The sequence below is a fragment of the Lacerta agilis genome, chromosome 2 (assembly GCF_009819535.1).
Source record: "Lacerta agilis isolate rLacAgi1 chromosome 2, rLacAgi1.pri, whole genome shotgun sequence".
NCBI lineage: Eukaryota > Metazoa > Chordata > Lepidosauria > Squamata > Lacertidae > Lacerta > Lacerta agilis.
The window spans coordinates 105,708,736-105,726,349 of NC_046313.1; the positions used below are offsets into that span (position 1 = coordinate 105,708,736).

The 17,614-nt window shown below is 44.6% G+C and overlaps 1 protein-coding gene and 1 long non-coding RNA gene across 2 annotated transcripts; both read left to right on the top strand.

Annotated features, from left to right (window-relative positions):
* Positions 1 to 765: 765 nt before the first annotated feature.
* On the top strand, positions 766 to 10,202 carry LOC117042104. The gene is made up of 3 exons (XR_004426047.1): positions 766 to 864; positions 6,257 to 6,785; positions 10,110 to 10,202. It is a non-coding gene; the product is annotated as an uncharacterized LOC117042104 (long non-coding RNA).
* A 154-nt stretch (positions 10,203 to 10,356) lies between these two features.
* On the top strand, positions 10,357 to 13,221 carry LOC117042381 (C-type lectin domain family 2 member E-like). The gene is made up of 4 exons (XM_033141928.1): positions 10,357 to 10,390; positions 10,950 to 11,146; positions 11,249 to 11,355; positions 13,083 to 13,221. Exons 1-4 carry the CDS (start codon positions 10,357 to 10,359, stop codon positions 13,219 to 13,221), a joined length of 477 nt encoding a protein of 158 aa, XP_032997819.1.
* The last annotated feature ends 4,393 nt before the right edge of the window (positions 13,222 to 17,614 follow it).

The following is a 17,614-nucleotide window of genomic DNA, read 5'->3' on the forward strand; positions in this document are numbered from 1 at the left end:
CCGCTCTGGGGTTTTTTTTACAATCTAATGGTGTACGAATTATATGTTTCCCAGGTTGCGGGAGGCAGAAACAGGGACTATCCTGTAAATGAGTAGGTTAGGTTTGTTACTAAAAAGAAAAAAGAAAAAAAGAATTCTTACTGCATTCTGCTACTTAACCATTTTTTATGAAGCAGATTTTGGGCACCTAAACGCTTGCCATCTTTTGCAAGACCTTGCATTGGCTGCCTCGAAAATATCAAGATCTTTCATTACTTTTTAAATCTCATTGTCTTTTGCATTCCTCCCTCAAGAGGCTCCATAAAATTATAGAAACCAATGCTCTTTTCAGCTTTCCGCAGGCATTTTCCTGCCACCACTAGAACACTTTTTATTTTCTTTTACTACAATACCTACTTTGCTTCAAGTAGGCCTGTCATTTGTTAGTCTCCTACTCAGCAATAGCCAAGTTGCCAACTGGCATCAGGACTTCAGCAGCTGTTTCTCCTTCTGCACATTGAGGGTGATCACATTCCCCACTGGGGGGTTCTGCCCTTTGTTTGTGGGGGTTGAATCATGCTAAAAATTCTTTTACACTTTGTGCCCAAGAATGCCTTCAGCCCCTGACAGGGTTGCGCTGTTCTCTGAAGCAAGGCAGAAGACCTTGGGGAATTGAAACCATCTCTAGATTCAGGCTGGGAGGAGGTGACATAAAAGGCTGGGTGGAGCTGGACTCAGAAACTGTTTACCAGGACTTTGCTGACGAGAATGGGGAAGCGGGGAAGGGGGGGGGGAGCGAGAGATACGGTAAATAGCAGCGTGGTGAGCCGCAGATACTTGTTCCTGCACTGCAGAACATAGCTGCTAGATTGATTCTGCCAGAAGGTAAAAATAATTCTACAATATATTGGGGGAGGGAGAAATATTGGGAGGGGGAAGAAAGGGAGAGGGTGAGATGGGGAGGGAGACTGGGAAAAGGAGAAGGAGAGGAGGAAGGGGGAGAGGGTTCTGGACTGAAGAAAAAACCTTTCTAAAATAATTTAAGCAGTGCTCTTTTTCTAAAAATATATTTACGGGGACTCATTTTGACTCAAGAAAATCACCAATTTATTGTTCAAATCGAGAAAAATAAATACAGTAACTGGAAAGGGCACAGAAGACTTATTCCAAAAGGTGGCTTTTAATTTAATTTAATTTAATTTTTAAAGGAGACACAGAGGGGAAAACACAAATCCTCAGATCAAAATTTGTGGTTCTGCCAAAAAAGAAAAAAAAATTCTACAATGTATAGGAGGGAGGGAGGGAATATGGGGAGGGGAGGAAAGGGAGAGGGTGAGGTGGGGAGAGGGAGATTGGGCAAAGGAGGAGGGGAGGAGGAAGAGTTGATGGCCGAAGAAAAAACATTTCTAAAATATTATAAGGACAGCTTTGTTTGATTGAGGAAACTCCTAGGCTACATTTGGGGATCGTGAGGGAGGAGAGGGGGAGAATGTTCCCTTGTGCAAGGAGAAACCCTTCTGCTGACAGAATGTTCTCTTGGCACTGCTAGGAACACAACCCAAAGTTCTCACCCCCTCATTCAATACAATGGGGAATCTAAGAATGGCTATACTGTTGTTCAGGCTTCAGAGAAAAGTGGAAGAAATTTGCAGAAATATCAGCCTCTCTGGATTAAGCCTGCCAAATTTTAGGCAGATCCATTCAGAGGTTTTTTGTGCCTGACACCTTTATTAAAGTGGGTCAGACCTCACCTGGAGTAGTGTCTCCATTTCTGGGCACCACCATTTACGGAGGATGTTGACAAGCTGGAACGTGTGCAGAGGAGAGAGACTTTTCTTCATAAGGCTTGGAAAAATGAGGAGGAGGAGCTGGGTATGTTTAGCCTGGGAAAGAGGAGACTGAGGGGAGATAGGACAGCCATCTTCAAATATCTCAGGGGCTGCTCTCTTTCACTTTTTCTCAATGCCAGGCCAGTAGGGTGGTCCTATATTTCCATTTTCTTGTTCAGTCGTTCAGTCGTGTCCGACTCTTCGTGACCCCATGGACCAGAGCATGCCAGGCACGCCTATCTTTCACTGCCTCCCGCATTTCGGTAGTAGTTTCCCAATTAGATATTGTTGTAAGTTTAGCAGAGGAGATTGGGGGGGGGGGTAGGCTGCATGCCAGAGACCCTGCTAATTCCTAGATACAGCAAGGGCTAAAATCTTGGTAAAGGTAAAGGTACCCCTGACCGTTAGGTCCAGTCGCGAATGACTCTGGGTTTGCGGTGCTCATCTTGCTCTATAGGCTGAGGGAGCTGGCGTTTGTCTGCAGACAGCTTCTGGGTCATGTGGCCAGCATGACTAAGCCGCTTCTGGCGAACCAGAGCAGCACACGGAAACACCGTTTACCTTCCCGCTGGAGTGGTACCTATTTATCTACCTGCACTTTGACGTGCTTTCGAACTGTTAGCTTGGCAGGAATTGCATAGTAGTTTCCCAATTAGATATTGTTGTGAGTTTAGCGGGGGACTGGGATTGGACATCATGTATTAAATCAGAACATAGGAGCTCAGAATCCTTAGTCCAGACTCAAGTTCAGGTAAACACAGACCCCTGAATGCATAACATGCCTGATTTCTGCTGGGATCCAAGGCTGTGGCTATGGGAGAAGCAGGTCCTTCTTGGGGTGTTAATGATGAGAGCCCCTCCATTGTTGACTCAGGTTGTATATCTGTGTAAATAAACGAGATATCCTAAAGACACCAGAGTCTCCACTGTTCCTCATTCAGAAGAAGCCGATTTCTGGATAAGCCCCTGGACCCCTTAGAATCTCATTCTGCTTAGAGATTGCGGCAGCCTGCAACAATATTAAAATGTTTAAACATAAATTCAGAGTTTTCTGTAACATAAGTACATTGTGTGTGTGTGTGTGTGTGTGTGTGTGTGTGTGTTCTGTAGGTGGGGTTGTTGTGTTGGGTGTTTCCTTGCTTGCTTTTTGTTTTGTTTTTGAAACACTCTCATTTTCATATCTGACTTTGGGAACGAACTGTTCCTTCCCAGAACAAATATTTGGCTTGCTACAAGAGATTTTTTAATAAAATAACAGTCTTTGTGCCAAGCCAGAGGGGAAGGTAGAAGGAGGGAACTACCACTCCTTTTAGTTCTGACTTGCCCTGTTGCTTTCAAACCAACTAACTGCAGTTCCAGACAAACGGTTGTAGTTGCAGCTGCTGACAATAGGTCTATATAAACAAGTTTGGCACCAGCTAAAAACATTCTTGTGTAGATAAGCCTACCAGTTGCTTAGAAAGTTGAGGTAATTATAATCTGCTTTAGTATTTTTCCTTTTGTATGTTTTAAATTAGGGTTGTGGTTTGTTTCTCAATTTTATTTTTTTAATCTTTTTGCAAATCTCTCTGAGGCTTTTTTTTTTTTACAATCAAATGGTGTATGAATTATATGTTTCCCAGGTTGCGGGAGGCAGAAACAGAGACTCTCCTGTACATGAGTAGGTTAGGTTTGTTACTTTCAAAAAAATATATGAATTCTTACTGCATTCTGGTACTTAACCATTTTTATGAAGTAGATTTTGGGCACCTAAACACTCGCCATCTTTTGTGAGACCTTGCATCGGCTGCCTCGAAAATATCATTTCATTACTTTTTAAATCTCATTGTCTTTTGCATTCCTCCCTCAAGAGGCTCCATAAAATTATAGAAACCAATGCTCTTTTCAACTTCCCACAGGCATTTTCCTGGCACTATAACACTTATAATTTTCTTTTGCTATAATACCTACCTTGCTTCAAGTAAGCTTGTCATTTGTTAGTCTCCTACTCAGCAATAGCCAAGTTGCCAACTGGCACCAGGACTTCAGCAGCTGTTTCTCCTTCTCCACATTGAGGGTGATCACATTCCCCACTGGGACATTCTGCCCTCTGTTTGTGGGTTTGATTTTAAATCATGCTACAAATAAATTTACACTTGGTGCCCAAGAATGCCTACAGCCTCTGACAGGGTTGCAAAATAATTGGGCAATTGATGGTTGGGCAATTGAAACCATCTCTAGATTCAGGCCAGGAGGAGGTGACATTAAAAGCTGGGGGGAGCTGGAGTCAGAAACTGTTGACTAGGACTTTGCTGGCGAGAAGGAGGAGGCGGGGAAAGGGGAGTAAGATGAAGAGGAGGATATAAAAAGCTGGAAGTAATGAAACTCTTTGTGTTCTGCTTCTTGAGGGCTTGGTCAGCTTTAGATACTTGTTTCTGCACTGCAGAAGCTGGCGCTGGATTGATTCAGCCAGGAGGTAAAAAGAAGAATTCTACAATATATAGGAGGAGGGAGAAATAGGGGGAGGGGGAGGAAAGGGAGAGGAACAGTTGGGGAGAGAGAGATTGGGCAAAGGAGAAGGGGGAGAGGAAGGGGGAGAGGGTTGAGGACTGAAGAAAAAAACATTTCTAAAATATTATAAGGACGGCTTTCTTTGATTGGCGGAACGCCTAGAATCCCTTTGGGGGTCGTGAGGGAGGAGGAGGGGGAGAATGTTCCCTTGTGCAAGGAGAAACCCTTGTGCTGACAGAACTTTCTCCTCGCACTGCTAGGAACACAACCCAAAGTTCTCACCCCCTCATTCAATACAATGGGGAATCTAAGAATGGCTATACTGTTGTTCAGGCTTCAGAGAAAAGTGGAAGAAATTTGCAGAAATATCAGCCTCTCTGGATTAAGCCTGCCAAATTTTAGGCAGATCCATTCAGAGGTTTTTTGTGCCTGACACCTTTATTAAAGTGGGTCAGACCTCACCTGGAGTAGTGTCTCCATTTCTGGGCACCACCATTTACGGAGGATGTTGACAAGCTGGAACGTGTGCAGAGGAGAGAGACTTTTCTTCATAAGGCTTGGAAAAATGAGGAGGAGGAGCTGGGTATGTTTAGCCTGGGAAAGAGGAGACTGAGGGGAGATAGGACAGCCATCTTCAAATATCTCAGGGGCTGCTCTCTTTCACTTTTTCTCAATGCCAAGCCAGTGGGGTGGTCCTATATTTTCATAGTAGTTTCCCAATTAGATATTGTTGTAAGTTTAGCGGAGGAGATGGGGGGGTAGGCTGCATGCCTGAGACCCTGCTAATTCCTAGATCCAGCAAGGGCTAAAATCTTGGTAAAGGTAAAGGTACCCCTGACCGTTCGGTCCAGTCATGGACGACTCTGGGGTTGCGGCACTCATCTCGCTTTAGATTCGAACCGGCAACCTTCCAATCGGCAAGCCCTAGGCTCTGTGGTTTAGACCACAGCGCCACCCGCATCTTGGTAATGTTGGTAATCTTGGTAATGGCCCCTTAGGTATGGGTCAGGAGAGTGGAGGAGACAGAGGAGGAAGGAGATGGAAGAAAGACAAGCTCTGAATCTGAATCTGACAGTCTGCAGGAGGAAGCAGACCCAGCCCCCCCTTTCCTACCAAGATCATGGGTTACTGAGAAAGTTAGAGCAAGCACAGACAGTTTCCAAAGAGGGGGCATAGATGCTAGACAACCAGATAGGCAGAGGATTTATAGCTCTTCTCTGGAAACGTAGAATTTCCCAACCCTCAATTCTGAAGAGCTGAAATGGTGAGATTGCAAAGGAAGTGTAAAGGGGGGAAACAGGTTTTCCTGTTGTGACCTCAATGATGACTCCGAGTAACCAACTGTGTCCATTTCTGGACACCATAATTTAAGGAGGATGTTGGCAAATGGGGATGTTTGCAGAGGAGAGTGACATTTCCTCATAAGGCTTGAAAACCAAGCTTCATGAGGAGGAGGAGCTGGTTAAGAGGAGACTGAGGGGAAATATACAGTGGTTAAGAACTTAATTAATTCGTTCTGGAGGTCCGTTCTTAACCTGAAACTGTTCTTAACCTGAAGCACCACTTTAGCACTGCCGCTGCACGATTTCTGTTGTCATCCTGAAGCAAAGTTCTTAATCTGAGGTACTATTTCTGGGTTAGCAGAGTCTGTAACCTGAAGCGCCTGTAACCTGAGGTACCACTGTAATACAATAGCCATCTTCAACTGAAGGGCTGCTCCTTTCTCAATGCTTTCATTTCATCAAGTAGATGTAGAAATATTACTGTAATCATTTAGACTAAAAAAGAAGCAATATTTCATATATGAATTTTCCAGCTCTGTAAATTAGTATATGTAAGACCACCTTTAGGGCTTTTTGGGGGGGGGGAACTATACTAGTATGGAAGCAAAACTGCACCTTTTAAAGACTTCAAGAAGAGATAATTTATTTCTCTGCTCTGTAATTTTGTCTCCACAGAGAAATCCTCGGACATCGATGCTATGGCAAAAACTGATGTTGTGATGAATTTTTTTCTGGCAAAAGCACAGAATTGATGCTTCAGACTCTGAAGAGGCTTTTGTTTCATTGGGAATAAAAGGAGTCACGAAGAAAAAACAGGGAAGTGGAAAACATATTAAGTACAGCTTGGCTGGACAAAGCATCCGATTAAAGCACACGATTAAGTGGTATTTAAAAGGGGTGTTTTCTCACCACATCACCTAGTCCAAACTGTGCTTGAATCTGCAATCCAGTGATCTGATTTGAACATATCTCAATAAATTGCAAAACTCAGTGTAACTAGAGCTGAGTGGCATTTACTGTGAGATCTGTGGATCCTCCTGGGAGAAAGAAAAGATGGGTTTCTCTGAAACTGAAAAGGGAGAGCAAAAGCTCGCCATGAATCTACATGCAGCAGAGAATGGGGAATGTTGTGGAATCCTAAGTAATGGAAGCACCAAACAAGCAAGAGAAGTCTTCTCTCCGAAACCGGGCCATTTTCCGTATGGTAAGTGAGTTCTGATGAGAGAGGCATGAGTTTGTCAGAAAAGTTATGGATTTGCTGCTGGGATGAGAGCTGCAGAATGCAGGCCAACTAATCAAATTCATGAAGACTTCCTTTATTCAGGCAATTAAAAGCCATAGAAAAGGATAGGTACATAGACACTCGTGTGAAAATCAAGGAAGGCTTCTCAGGCTCTTCTTAGTTCCTCTCTCAGATGGAACAATCCTTACTCACGCAGGCATGCATAAGGATAAGGGTATGAGGCTGCCCTTGAGGAGATAGATTCCTAGCTGTTCTTCCAGTTCACCAAGAATGGAGAGTTTGTGACTCGCCAGATGTTGCTGGATTCCAACTCCCTCCCATCACTCCCTGCCAGCATGGCCAATGTAGACCAAAAACATCTGGAGGACCACATGGTCCCCATTCCTGCTGCACAGAAACCTAGAGAGTCTCAGATAAGCAAAGAGACCAGGAATATGCAAGTTGCAGGTGTATGGTCCACAGCATTTACTAGCACAGTGGCACTTTAATGTTTTGTTGTTGTTTTATGGTGCCCAACTGATTGGATTGAATGGTCTACATTACAGTAGATCATACTGACATATTTGAGTAGGTGATATATATATATGTGTGTGTGTTAAAAAAAAAATTCTCAGCAAATCGAGAAGCAAACGATACTGTGCAAATCCCCTGGCAGAGAACCCCTGCTCGATTGACTTCACAACTTTGCGTTATGCAACACTATTTCAAAACATATCGTTCAGAACATATTGGTTCCTCTTTCTTCCAGGAACCCAATCTGACCAACCAACCGTTGGCATGTTTACATGCTGGTGACTTGGCATTAACTGGGGAAAAAATTATCTGCTGAAAGCAGACACTCAGAGCTGCATATCGCTGACGAACCATTTTGCTGGCAGTCCTTACATTTGGACCTGGTTTTCTTTAACTGTCGGTTATGCCATCCTCAGCATATAATTAATATAGCAACCTTAGTACATCTGCTAATCCTGGTCTGTGAACTACGAATGCTATTTTGACATATTTGAATGAGGCAAGCTTGAAAATTCACTATTCAGTACTGAATGAATAAAGCTTCTTCCAGCACAGAAAATGTTGTTTGGTTGAACAATTCATTTTAATGCATTGTGTTTTGCACATGAATGGATCTACCCGTGACGTGTTGGAACCAACCCTAAGTTATACAGAAATGTGCAAGAGCTCAAACTGTATCCCCTTAATGGTTTGTTTTACAATAAAGATTAAAATGGTTTCAGGTTATTCGCTCGAGGTTGCTGCACCAGCCTGAGATACGTGAACAAAATATCCCATTCTGTTTCTACATAGGACAGAGATCTCCTTCTGTCACTTCCATGCTGCCAGCAACAATCTTTGCAGCCTGTGGATTTAACAAGGCTGCCACGATTAGGCAATTTACACTGACAGGACAGATGTTACAACAGCTGCATTGCCAGGAGATAGGCTACTTATCTGTTCTGGATGGGATTACAATCCTTCTAAAAGATTAAGTGCTCAGCTTGGGGTATACAAACAGTTTAATTTCAAATTTCCCTCCTTGCACATGCGTACATACATTGGCTAACCGTTAATGATTCACACAATGGGTTGTGCTGCCCTCTCTCTTCTTGCATTGCCTAGTGGCATTTGGCATGTATCACATTCCATTCAATTCATGCATTCCATTCCACTTTTGCTCTTAAAAAGAAACTGGATTCTATGTGGGGCTGCCCCCCAGCCTAGCTGTGAAGCTCCAGATTTTGCAGAATGCCTAGACCTCTGGTGGAGGCAGATGGTTGACAGTACATGGCACCTCTGCTAAAATCTTTGCAGCGGATGCACATACATTGCTAAGCCAGGTTCAAGGTCTACATCAGGCATAGTTCCAGTTACAGGTAGGTAGCCATGTTGGTCTGCCATCGTCAAAACAAAATAATAATAATAATAATAATAATAATAATAATAATAATAATAATTCCTTCCAGTAGCACCTTAGAGACCAACTAAGTTTGTTCTTGGAAAGCTCATACCAAGAACAAACTTAGTTGGTCTCTAAGGTGCTACAGGAATGAATAATAATAATAATAATAATAATAATAATAATAATTATTATTATTATTATATCAGGCATAGGCAAACTTGGCCCTCCAGCTGTTTTGGAACTACAATCCCCATCATCCCTGACCACTGGTCCTGTTAGCTAGGGATGATGGGAGTTGTAGTCCCAAAACAGCTGGAGGGCTGGAGTTTGTCTATGCCTGGTCTACATATACAAAGACCAGAAGAACTTTGGTCCAGGATACCTTAATGGCCAACTGAGCCCTTATATCCCAGCTTCATCATTAAGATCACTCACAGGAACACATTGGTTATCCCTGTGTCTCAGAAGCCCAAATGACCTCATCTAGAAGTTGGACATTTAGCGCCACCAGTTCAAGCAGTGAAAGGCTCTTCCAGCAGAGATACATCAGGCATCTTCACTTCTGACTTCCAGGCATCTCTTGAAGACCTTTTCTTATGCCAACAAGCCTATACATCTGTTTAAAATGTTGTTGATTTTCCAGTTATATTAATTTTCCTTTTTTTACTATTTCTACTGGTGATTTTTGTTTTATTGTATACCGTATTGGCCCAAATATAAGTGCACCCGAATATAAGCCACACCTTTAAAATTAAAGGGGGAAGAGGGAAAATGCCCGCTCCAAGCCCATTTTTGTAAGGTCGTGAATATAAGCTGCACTTTAACTTTTCACAGTCAGAATTTGGTGAGAAAGTGAGGCTTATATTCAGGCCAATACGGTAAATATTATTGTGCAGCACCTAGATAGTTTAGGAGATAGTGGCATGTAAGTACTTTTTATTAAAATAAATAGCTGGTGACTCACCAGCCATGCACCAAGGTCTACCTGTTGGCTGATTTTGTGGTGGGAGGCACCAAACCTATGAGCTTTATGATGCCACAGGTGAACTTGGTTCATCTCATGCCCTTCCAACATCCTGCTGACCAAAAGTGGTATGTTTCTTTTTTGGTCTCCAGCTGACTTGCACCAGAGCACAGGACCAAAAAATGGGACATTTTTGGATACAATCAGAAAGCCAGGATTGGCTTCTGTAATTCCAGGATGTCCTGCATAAATCAGGACTGATTATCTTGGTGTGATGCAAGCTTGAACTCACACCTTCAGCGTGAGTGGACTACCCAAGACTTGGTAGACTTGGAGCCCTCCAGATACTTTGGAGTTTCTAGAAGGACTTGCCCGGCATCTTGCTGAAACCAAGCAAACATTAACACTTTATTTCCCTCTGCAGGTTTGTGCAATAAGGGAAAAGAGAAACTCGCTTTTGATGTAAAAAATGCGAGCTTGGTGCTTAATGTCATTCTGATCATTATCATCATTGTCATCAGCATCACTACTTTATTAGGTAAGTGATTAACCATTTTGCTATGACTTCTGCCATTTTACCTACAGGCCACCTGCTCTCACAAATCTCCTCTCCTCGGCAGCTAAAATAGCTTTATTGGTATTCAACTGAGGTATCCTGGAAGCAGTTGTGGATGGGGGCCCACATTCAGTCAAGGTACCCTTCGTGTACTGCAATAATAGACCAATATACTCACACGATATATGCACACAATTTCAAGTGATTTAAATTGTAAGATACAATTCTAATCAAAGGCCTATCTCAGGGAGAGTCAACTAGACCCTGGCTGTGTATTTCATGGATAGTCAATTGAGGTCAACTATCTATGGCTGAGCCACAAGAGAAGCTGCAACCTCCTAAGTTTGTGGCCAGAGATGGGCACTGGGCTTTCTGCCCTCCCTCCTGCCCTCATTTCCCCACCCTTATCCAGCCCCACCTGGAAATGATGGGGGTTGAGCAGAGACCTCCTGCACACAGTTTTTGTGTGTGATGTATTTGCAATTATGTTGTTATACTATATTTTTATGTGATTGTTCTTATGGTGCTTGAGATGTGTTCCCATTTTCTTTGTTGCAAGCTGCTTTGAGCATGATTCCTTTTGTGGAAAGGCAGCACACAAATAAAATGATGAGTGGAGTACGTTGCCTGACTTTTATTTTTGGTAGGACTATTTATAAGATAGGGATAGTGATCTGTCTCACTTTCTGATACCTTTCTTATCACTAGGGAGAAGCTGTGAGGTATTGCCAACAGCGCAACCTTCTCCTTCCACTCCTTCCACTGAGTGCTGTCCAGACGGCTGGATTGGCTACCAAAGGAAATGCTACTATTTTTCAGAGAGTGAAGCAAACTGGACTAATAGCCAGAATAACTGTGCCTCTTTCAATGCCTCTTTGGTCGTGATTGACTCTCAAGAAGAGATGGTGAGTGGAATGATACAGAGAACAGTCTGAAGCCCCAAATGGAGTTGATTCTCCACTTGGATGAGGGTTGAAAATGTATTCACTCTTCTTTTCTTTATTAAGAGTTTCTTGAGACGATACAAAGGTCCTGCTGACCACTGGATTGGTCTCCAAAGGATGGATGACCAGGAGCCTTGGAGATGGATTGATGGCACCATTTTCAATAACTGGTGAGCATCCACATTGAAAATGTGTAATAAACAAGCCCCTTAAAACAGTGTAACAGTTAAAATAGTTCGAGTCAAAAGATCAAGAGAATGCTTGCCCAAACAGGTGTGTTTTGAGGAGCCACATATGCGGTGCTTTTTAATAAAGAAAATAAGGTGCCAGTATTCACCACGAAGTTCTTACAGTAAGTGCCACACTTTTAATACTTGGAAAAGGGGAAAAAATGGTGAGGTACCGAGTACCACCTGAAAAAAGTACTGCATATATTCCATTAGGGCTCCTGGTCCTAGCCCAGTGACCTGCAGTCAGCGGACTAGAGGCATTAGGCTAGTCCCCTAAATGTTCCCAGTTAAATTAGAGTATTAAAACCTGGCACCTGCTTTCCAAAGCCCACAAAGCTGCCTGGGTTAGAGAGAGAGACCTGATGCTCACGCTGGACATCACAGTGTCACAACATCACTTGCGAGGTGTACCCCACCCCTACCCCAGTCGCAAGCTGGAGCCACTTGCCCTAACTGTTCCCCTATGAAAAAATTCACTGCACAGCACTGTCAAAGGCACATTTGTGGTTTCACAATTGTTACTAGTAGTCTGCCTGAAGGTTGAGGAACTGACTAGAAGCCTTCTCACTTATTATACTCCGAGCTCCACCTTGTGGTGAGCAGCACACACAGAAGTTCATTTTCAGTCACAGTGCAGCGAGAGTTTGATGTTTCCTTTCTAGGCCAGATTCTAAAGAAAAGCTGCCTAGAAATATGAATATTTGTATTATATGAATATGAATGCAACTGCCTTCTTCAGGTGAAAATTTGCTTCAAGGCCTTCCTGCACCTATGCTTGGCGTTTCTTCTGCTGCTTGGTCATATGCTAGTTCCCAGGGATATTTCTATGGATATTTTCTATGGAATGTGGTTAATGGGTTGATGTTGAATTCCAACAACACAGAAGTACAGTTTCTTGGGGATGGGACAGGCATGTTTGGCGGATTCCCTTGTCCTGAGTGAAGTAACTGTGCCCCTAAGGGACCAGTTGTACAGCCTTGGGGTCATCTTGAACTCATAGCTGTCCATGGAGACGCAGGTCAATTTTGCTGGCTCCATCTGGTACACCGGTTGAGACCCTACCTGCCTACTCACTGTCTCACCAGAGTGCTGCATGCTCTGGTTATCTCCCACTTGGACCTGCCTCATATAACTGATCACAAGATACAACACATGTGCACCATTTGAGTGGCAATACTCATTAACTTTGGGGGGCAGCCCCCTCAAATATTTTATTAGGGGGCCGAAGGGATCTTGGCACCTAGGAGTTGGCTCCTGTTATGCTAACCTTTAAAGCTCTAAATGGCCTTGGCCCTGTATACCTGAAGGAGCACCTCCACCCCAATCGTTCAGCCCGGACACTGAGGTCCTGCTTTGAGGGCCTTCTGGCAGTTCCCTCACTGCGAGAAGTGAGGTTACAAGGAACCAGGCAGAGGGGCCTTCTCAGTAGTGGTGCCCGCCCTGTGGAACATCCTCCCATCAGATGTCAAGGAGATGAAGAATTGTACAACCTTTAGAAGACTTCTGAAGGCAGTCCTGTATTTTGAGTTTTTAATGTTTGATGTTTTATTATGTTTTTAATATTTTGTTGGGAGCCGGCCAGAGTGGCTGGAACAACCCATGGTGACATATTAACAATAAAAATCTTGTTATTATTATTTCAACATATGTTCTGTTTGATATTTTAGGTTTGAAATTCGGGGAGGAGGAAAATCTGCTTACATAAACCATCAAGGTGTTGCCAGCTCTAGCGGCCGACATGTAGAACCCTGGATCTGCAGCAAACAAGTTCACAAATCAGAAAGGACAGTGAATGCAAGGCTGTAGCTGTTGTTGTTCAGTCGTTCAGTCGTGTCCGACTCTTCGTGACCCCATGGACCAGAGCACGCCAGGCACGCCTATCCTTCACTGCCTCCCGCAGTTTGGCCAAACTCATGCCAGTCGCAAGGCTGTAGCTAGGGTGATTTATATTATTTCATTTTTAAAAAATATATATATACAGTGGACACTCAGGTTGCAATTCAGCACTTCTTGTGAATAAGAACTTGTAACGTGTGACTTGTGAATAGTTTTCTTACTTTATATCAACCAAATAACCTGGATATTGCGAAAGTAGTGCCATTTTACATCATATAGTATTATAATGTAAAGTTATAATTGTGGAACAAATCAGTATGATATTGTTTGTATGTTTCATTTAGGCCTATCTGTGTATTGTTTTACAACTGAATTACGGTATATATATTTTTTAAAACCCTGTCAACTCACATAAAAATGTAATTTTTTTTGCTGAAACCTTTTATTAAGAAATAATAAATTAAATATTGGATTTTCTGTGAAAGAATTTGATACTAGGTTCATGAGGAATTGAATGGGTAGAGGGAGGGGATTGGAGGAGAGGCGGAAAGAAGAGCTAATTTGTCCATGTCTAGGGGGCACAATCTGGATAGTTCTGCCAGGGGCACAAGATCACCTAGTTACGGCTTTGACTGTACAGTGGTACCTCGGGTTAAGATAAGAACTTAATTCGTTCTGGAGGTCTGTTCTTAACCTGAAACTGTTCTTAACCTGAAGCACCATTTTAGCTAATGGGGCCTCCCGCTGCCACTGCGCCGCCAGAGCACGATTTCTGTTCTGATCCTGAAGCAAAGTTCTTAACCTGAAGCGTTATTATTTCTGGGTTAGTGGAGTCTGTAACCTGAAGCGTCTGTAACCTGAGGTACCACTGTATGTGCACTGAACAAACCTCTAACACCTACTGATCACACCTGTGGCACAAAACAGGTCGAATCCATCAAACACATTTTATTTTATTGCCCATTTTATGCAAAAATGTGTGATAAGTATTTGGCCCCCTTCTTGCGGGGGGGGAAATTATCACACTGATTCTTCCAGGGTGTCTTATCTGCTGAACAATTGTAGGAATGACATTGTGGAAAATGTGGCACGATTTCTGAGTGACGCTATGAGGTTACATCACCATAGGTCCTATGAGATCCGTACAGAACCACAGCCAGAAATCTGGCTGCTACATGTTGGACCAACAGAAGTTTCTGAGTCGTCTTCAAAGGCAGCCCCACATACAGTGCATTGCAATAATCCATTCTGGAAGCTATCAGAGCATGGAGTACAGTGGCCAAGTCATCACCGTCCAAAAGGGCTCATAGCTAGCCTACCAAGGACAGATTGCCTCCCCACCTCCTAGACCTGAGACCTGGGACACATATCTTTTCAGGATTTAGCTTCAGTTTATTGGCCCACATCCAGCCCATCACCACCTTCAAGCGCTAGTCTAACATATCAACTGCTTCTCCTCATTCAGATGGAACAGAGACAGATCTGGGTGTCATCTGCATATAGATATGCAACTTCCTGGACTCAGCCTTGTGCCTAGATGTCCAGGTCTCTGGCCTGGCCAGAAGTGCATTTGCACAGTTAAATCTAGTGCACCAGCTTGCCAGGGACTGTGCTGAGGAGGGCTGCACTGTGGAGGAATGGTGGGTTTCCCCTCGCCCCCTGCTCCTGAAACCTCCCAGGAGTAGGAGGACTGCATAGATTTGGAACAGCAGTTTGCAGAGGGACATACTGGATGGATGGAACAGCTAGGAGAAGAAGCACTGGGAGAAAGAGAGTTAACAGACTCACTGTCTGTTGAAAGCATTCATTCGCTCAGCCCAAGGTCAAGTAGAGCAGATAAGGTCAGTGGCGGTGTTTCATGCTCCAGCACCGGGGGTGGAGAGCAGGCTGTGTGGGGCTAGCGCGTGTCCCGGGGGCGTGGCGCACGTCCCAGGGGCATGCTGCGCCGCCCGCAGGGGCGTGATGTGCGTTCTGGGGGCGGGGCTCACCGCGATGGAACCCCACTGGGTTCGCGCTGTTGGGGGCGGTGCACTCCCATTGCCCCCCTCTTCCTCCGCCCCTCGATTAGGTGGCAGTACAGAAAGAACAGTGGTTGCGAGATCAGGTTGCAAGACATGGTAGTGACATGGGTGAATAGGAGGAAGTGGGTTGAACCCTTAAATAGGAGCACCTTCATTCCTAAGAATGGATTCTTTGTTCTCTCACTGTGATCATTAAAGTTTCTAACTGCTAAGAGACTCCTTTCTCTTTTTGTTCTGCTTATCTACTGCCAAGTGGGGGGGGGGAGCCGATTCCCTGAAGTCTGACACAGTTGCACCCATTCCTTGAGATGTCTCCACCCCCATCGTTCAGCCCAGACACTGAGATTCAGCTCCGAGGGCCTTCTGCCGGTTCCCTATCTGCAAGAAGTGAAGTTACAGGGAACCAGCCAGAGGTCTTTCTCAGCAGTGGCACCCTCCCTGTTTATTATTATTTTGCACTGTCAAATTCTACAGCTGATGCTCAATCGTGACTTAAAACTAATCTTTTAGTAACCAAAATAAATTGACTTAGAATTCCATTTTAGGTGTGCTAACTCTGGAATTCACAAAGCAGATCAAAAGCACATCAAGTGCAAGTAGATAAATATGTAACACTCCGGAGGGAAGGTAAACAGCGTTTCCGCGCACTGCTCTGGTTCACCAGAAGCGGCTTTGTCATGCTGGCCACATGACTTGGAAGCTGTCTGCAGACAAACGCCGGCTCCCTTGGCCTATAGAGCAAGATGAGCGTGCAACCCCAGAGTTGTCTGCAACTGGACCTAACGGTCAGGGGTACCTTTACCTTTACCTCTGGATTACACAAAGAGGTATCTTGATGAAAATGGGATAATACCTTTACATAATCTTCTCAGTCACTCAATGACATTTTTATTGTGCGTTCCTGGCAAATAACAAAACCCCACATAATTATTGCATTTCTCAAACTAAAATATCAGAGTAGGAGAGGGTCTTTCTGGCAAATCCACCTAAATGCAGTACTGCAGCGTTCAGACGTGACTTTATATTTTATTGCAGCACAAGAGTTTCCTTCAGCATAGTCTGCTTCTAGAAATCTGAGGAAGAAAAGGGTACATCTGAATATCAGGACAGAAGTCTGTTAGAACTATTTTTTCATGTTCTTAACAGAAAGCATGAGTGCTCCCAAAATGTACAATAAGCTGGTTGCAGTGCATCTGAATCCTCCAAACATGCATAAGTAGCATCAAAATGGAGAGTGTGAAGAAAATCATGTTTAGCTTGATAGTGGGAACAGCGCCATCTCCCTCTTTTCCTGCCCCAAGACTTTGGGGGCTGGGAGGGAGGACTGCAGCAGTGGGGGGTGCTCCACCAGGGACCGGGGCATACTTTACACCCCAGGAAGTCAAAACAGCGGCAGAGCATATGCCCGTGCGGTGCCCTCCCAAGCAACACAGTTCAGGGTTGAGGAGGGTTCTGGAAGCTGCTGCCCACTCGCCTCCTGCTCTCCCCCACTGGGTCAGGCCTGAGCTGGCAGCAGAAGTGGAGCTGCTGTGGCTGGGTACGCCTCACCAAGGCAGAGGAGGGCTGCTCTCCGCGGCCACGTCAGTAGTGACCCGGTGGCAAACTGCTGCCGCCGGGCACAAGATGTGCCGCAGCCAAGGAGTGTGGGTGGCAGCACTGCTGCCCACTCGCCTGCCGCTCACTCGCCTGCTCTCCTCCCCTGGGTCTGGCCTGACTGGGGGGGGGGGTTGCGGAGCTGCACCAGGCACATGTGCCGCTACCAAGGCACCACTCCTGGCGTGAAACCAGGCTCCGATGAAGAAGTCTGCTGTGAGGGCGCCTGTCTGCAACCCCTCTCAAAACTGCGCACGGGGCCACAGCACCCCCACACTACGCCTCTGAATCAAAACGACCTACCAATTTGCCACCTAGGAAGAATTGGTGAGTTGGGGGCAATGGGGCAGATATAGGAACTTGAGAGCAGGAATTGGCTTGCTTACCCGTATTTGGACCTCAGCATGTTCCCAGAGACAATAGTTTTGCAACATTCCCTATTAGACTGTGACTCACCCCAGCGACATTAAACAAACCCAAACCGGTCAGTTGCCCACCCCAAATTAAATGGGATGCTGCCAGGGGGGGGGCACCCATCATTAACTGCCAGTAACCTTCCAGTTCCCCCTTTCTTCTCTCTCCTCTGATTTTCCTCTAGGGACAAGCCAATATTTTTGGCCAGCTCTTTTTGACCATTTGTGTGTGTTAAGAGTGAAGCAGGGCCTGAAAATAGAAACAGGGTGAGATTTTTTAAAAGAATTCCATGGAGAAGGATGTTGTCTCTGGTTATGGCAAGGAGCGCAAGGATT

Excerpts from the sequence above, each read along its gene's own strand:
- LOC117042381 (XM_033141928.1), top strand. The coding sequence starts at position 10,357 with ATGGGGGCCCACATTCAGTCAAGGTACCCTTCGT. Across the intron at positions 11,147-11,248 it reads TTGACTCTCAAGAAGAGATG|AGTTTCTTGAGACGATACAA; the intron begins GTGAGTGGAATG and ends TTCTTTATTAAG. Across the intron at positions 11,356-13,082 it reads GGCACCATTTTCAATAACTG|GTTTGAAATTCGGGGAGGAG; the intron begins GTGAGCATCCAC and ends TTGATATTTTAG.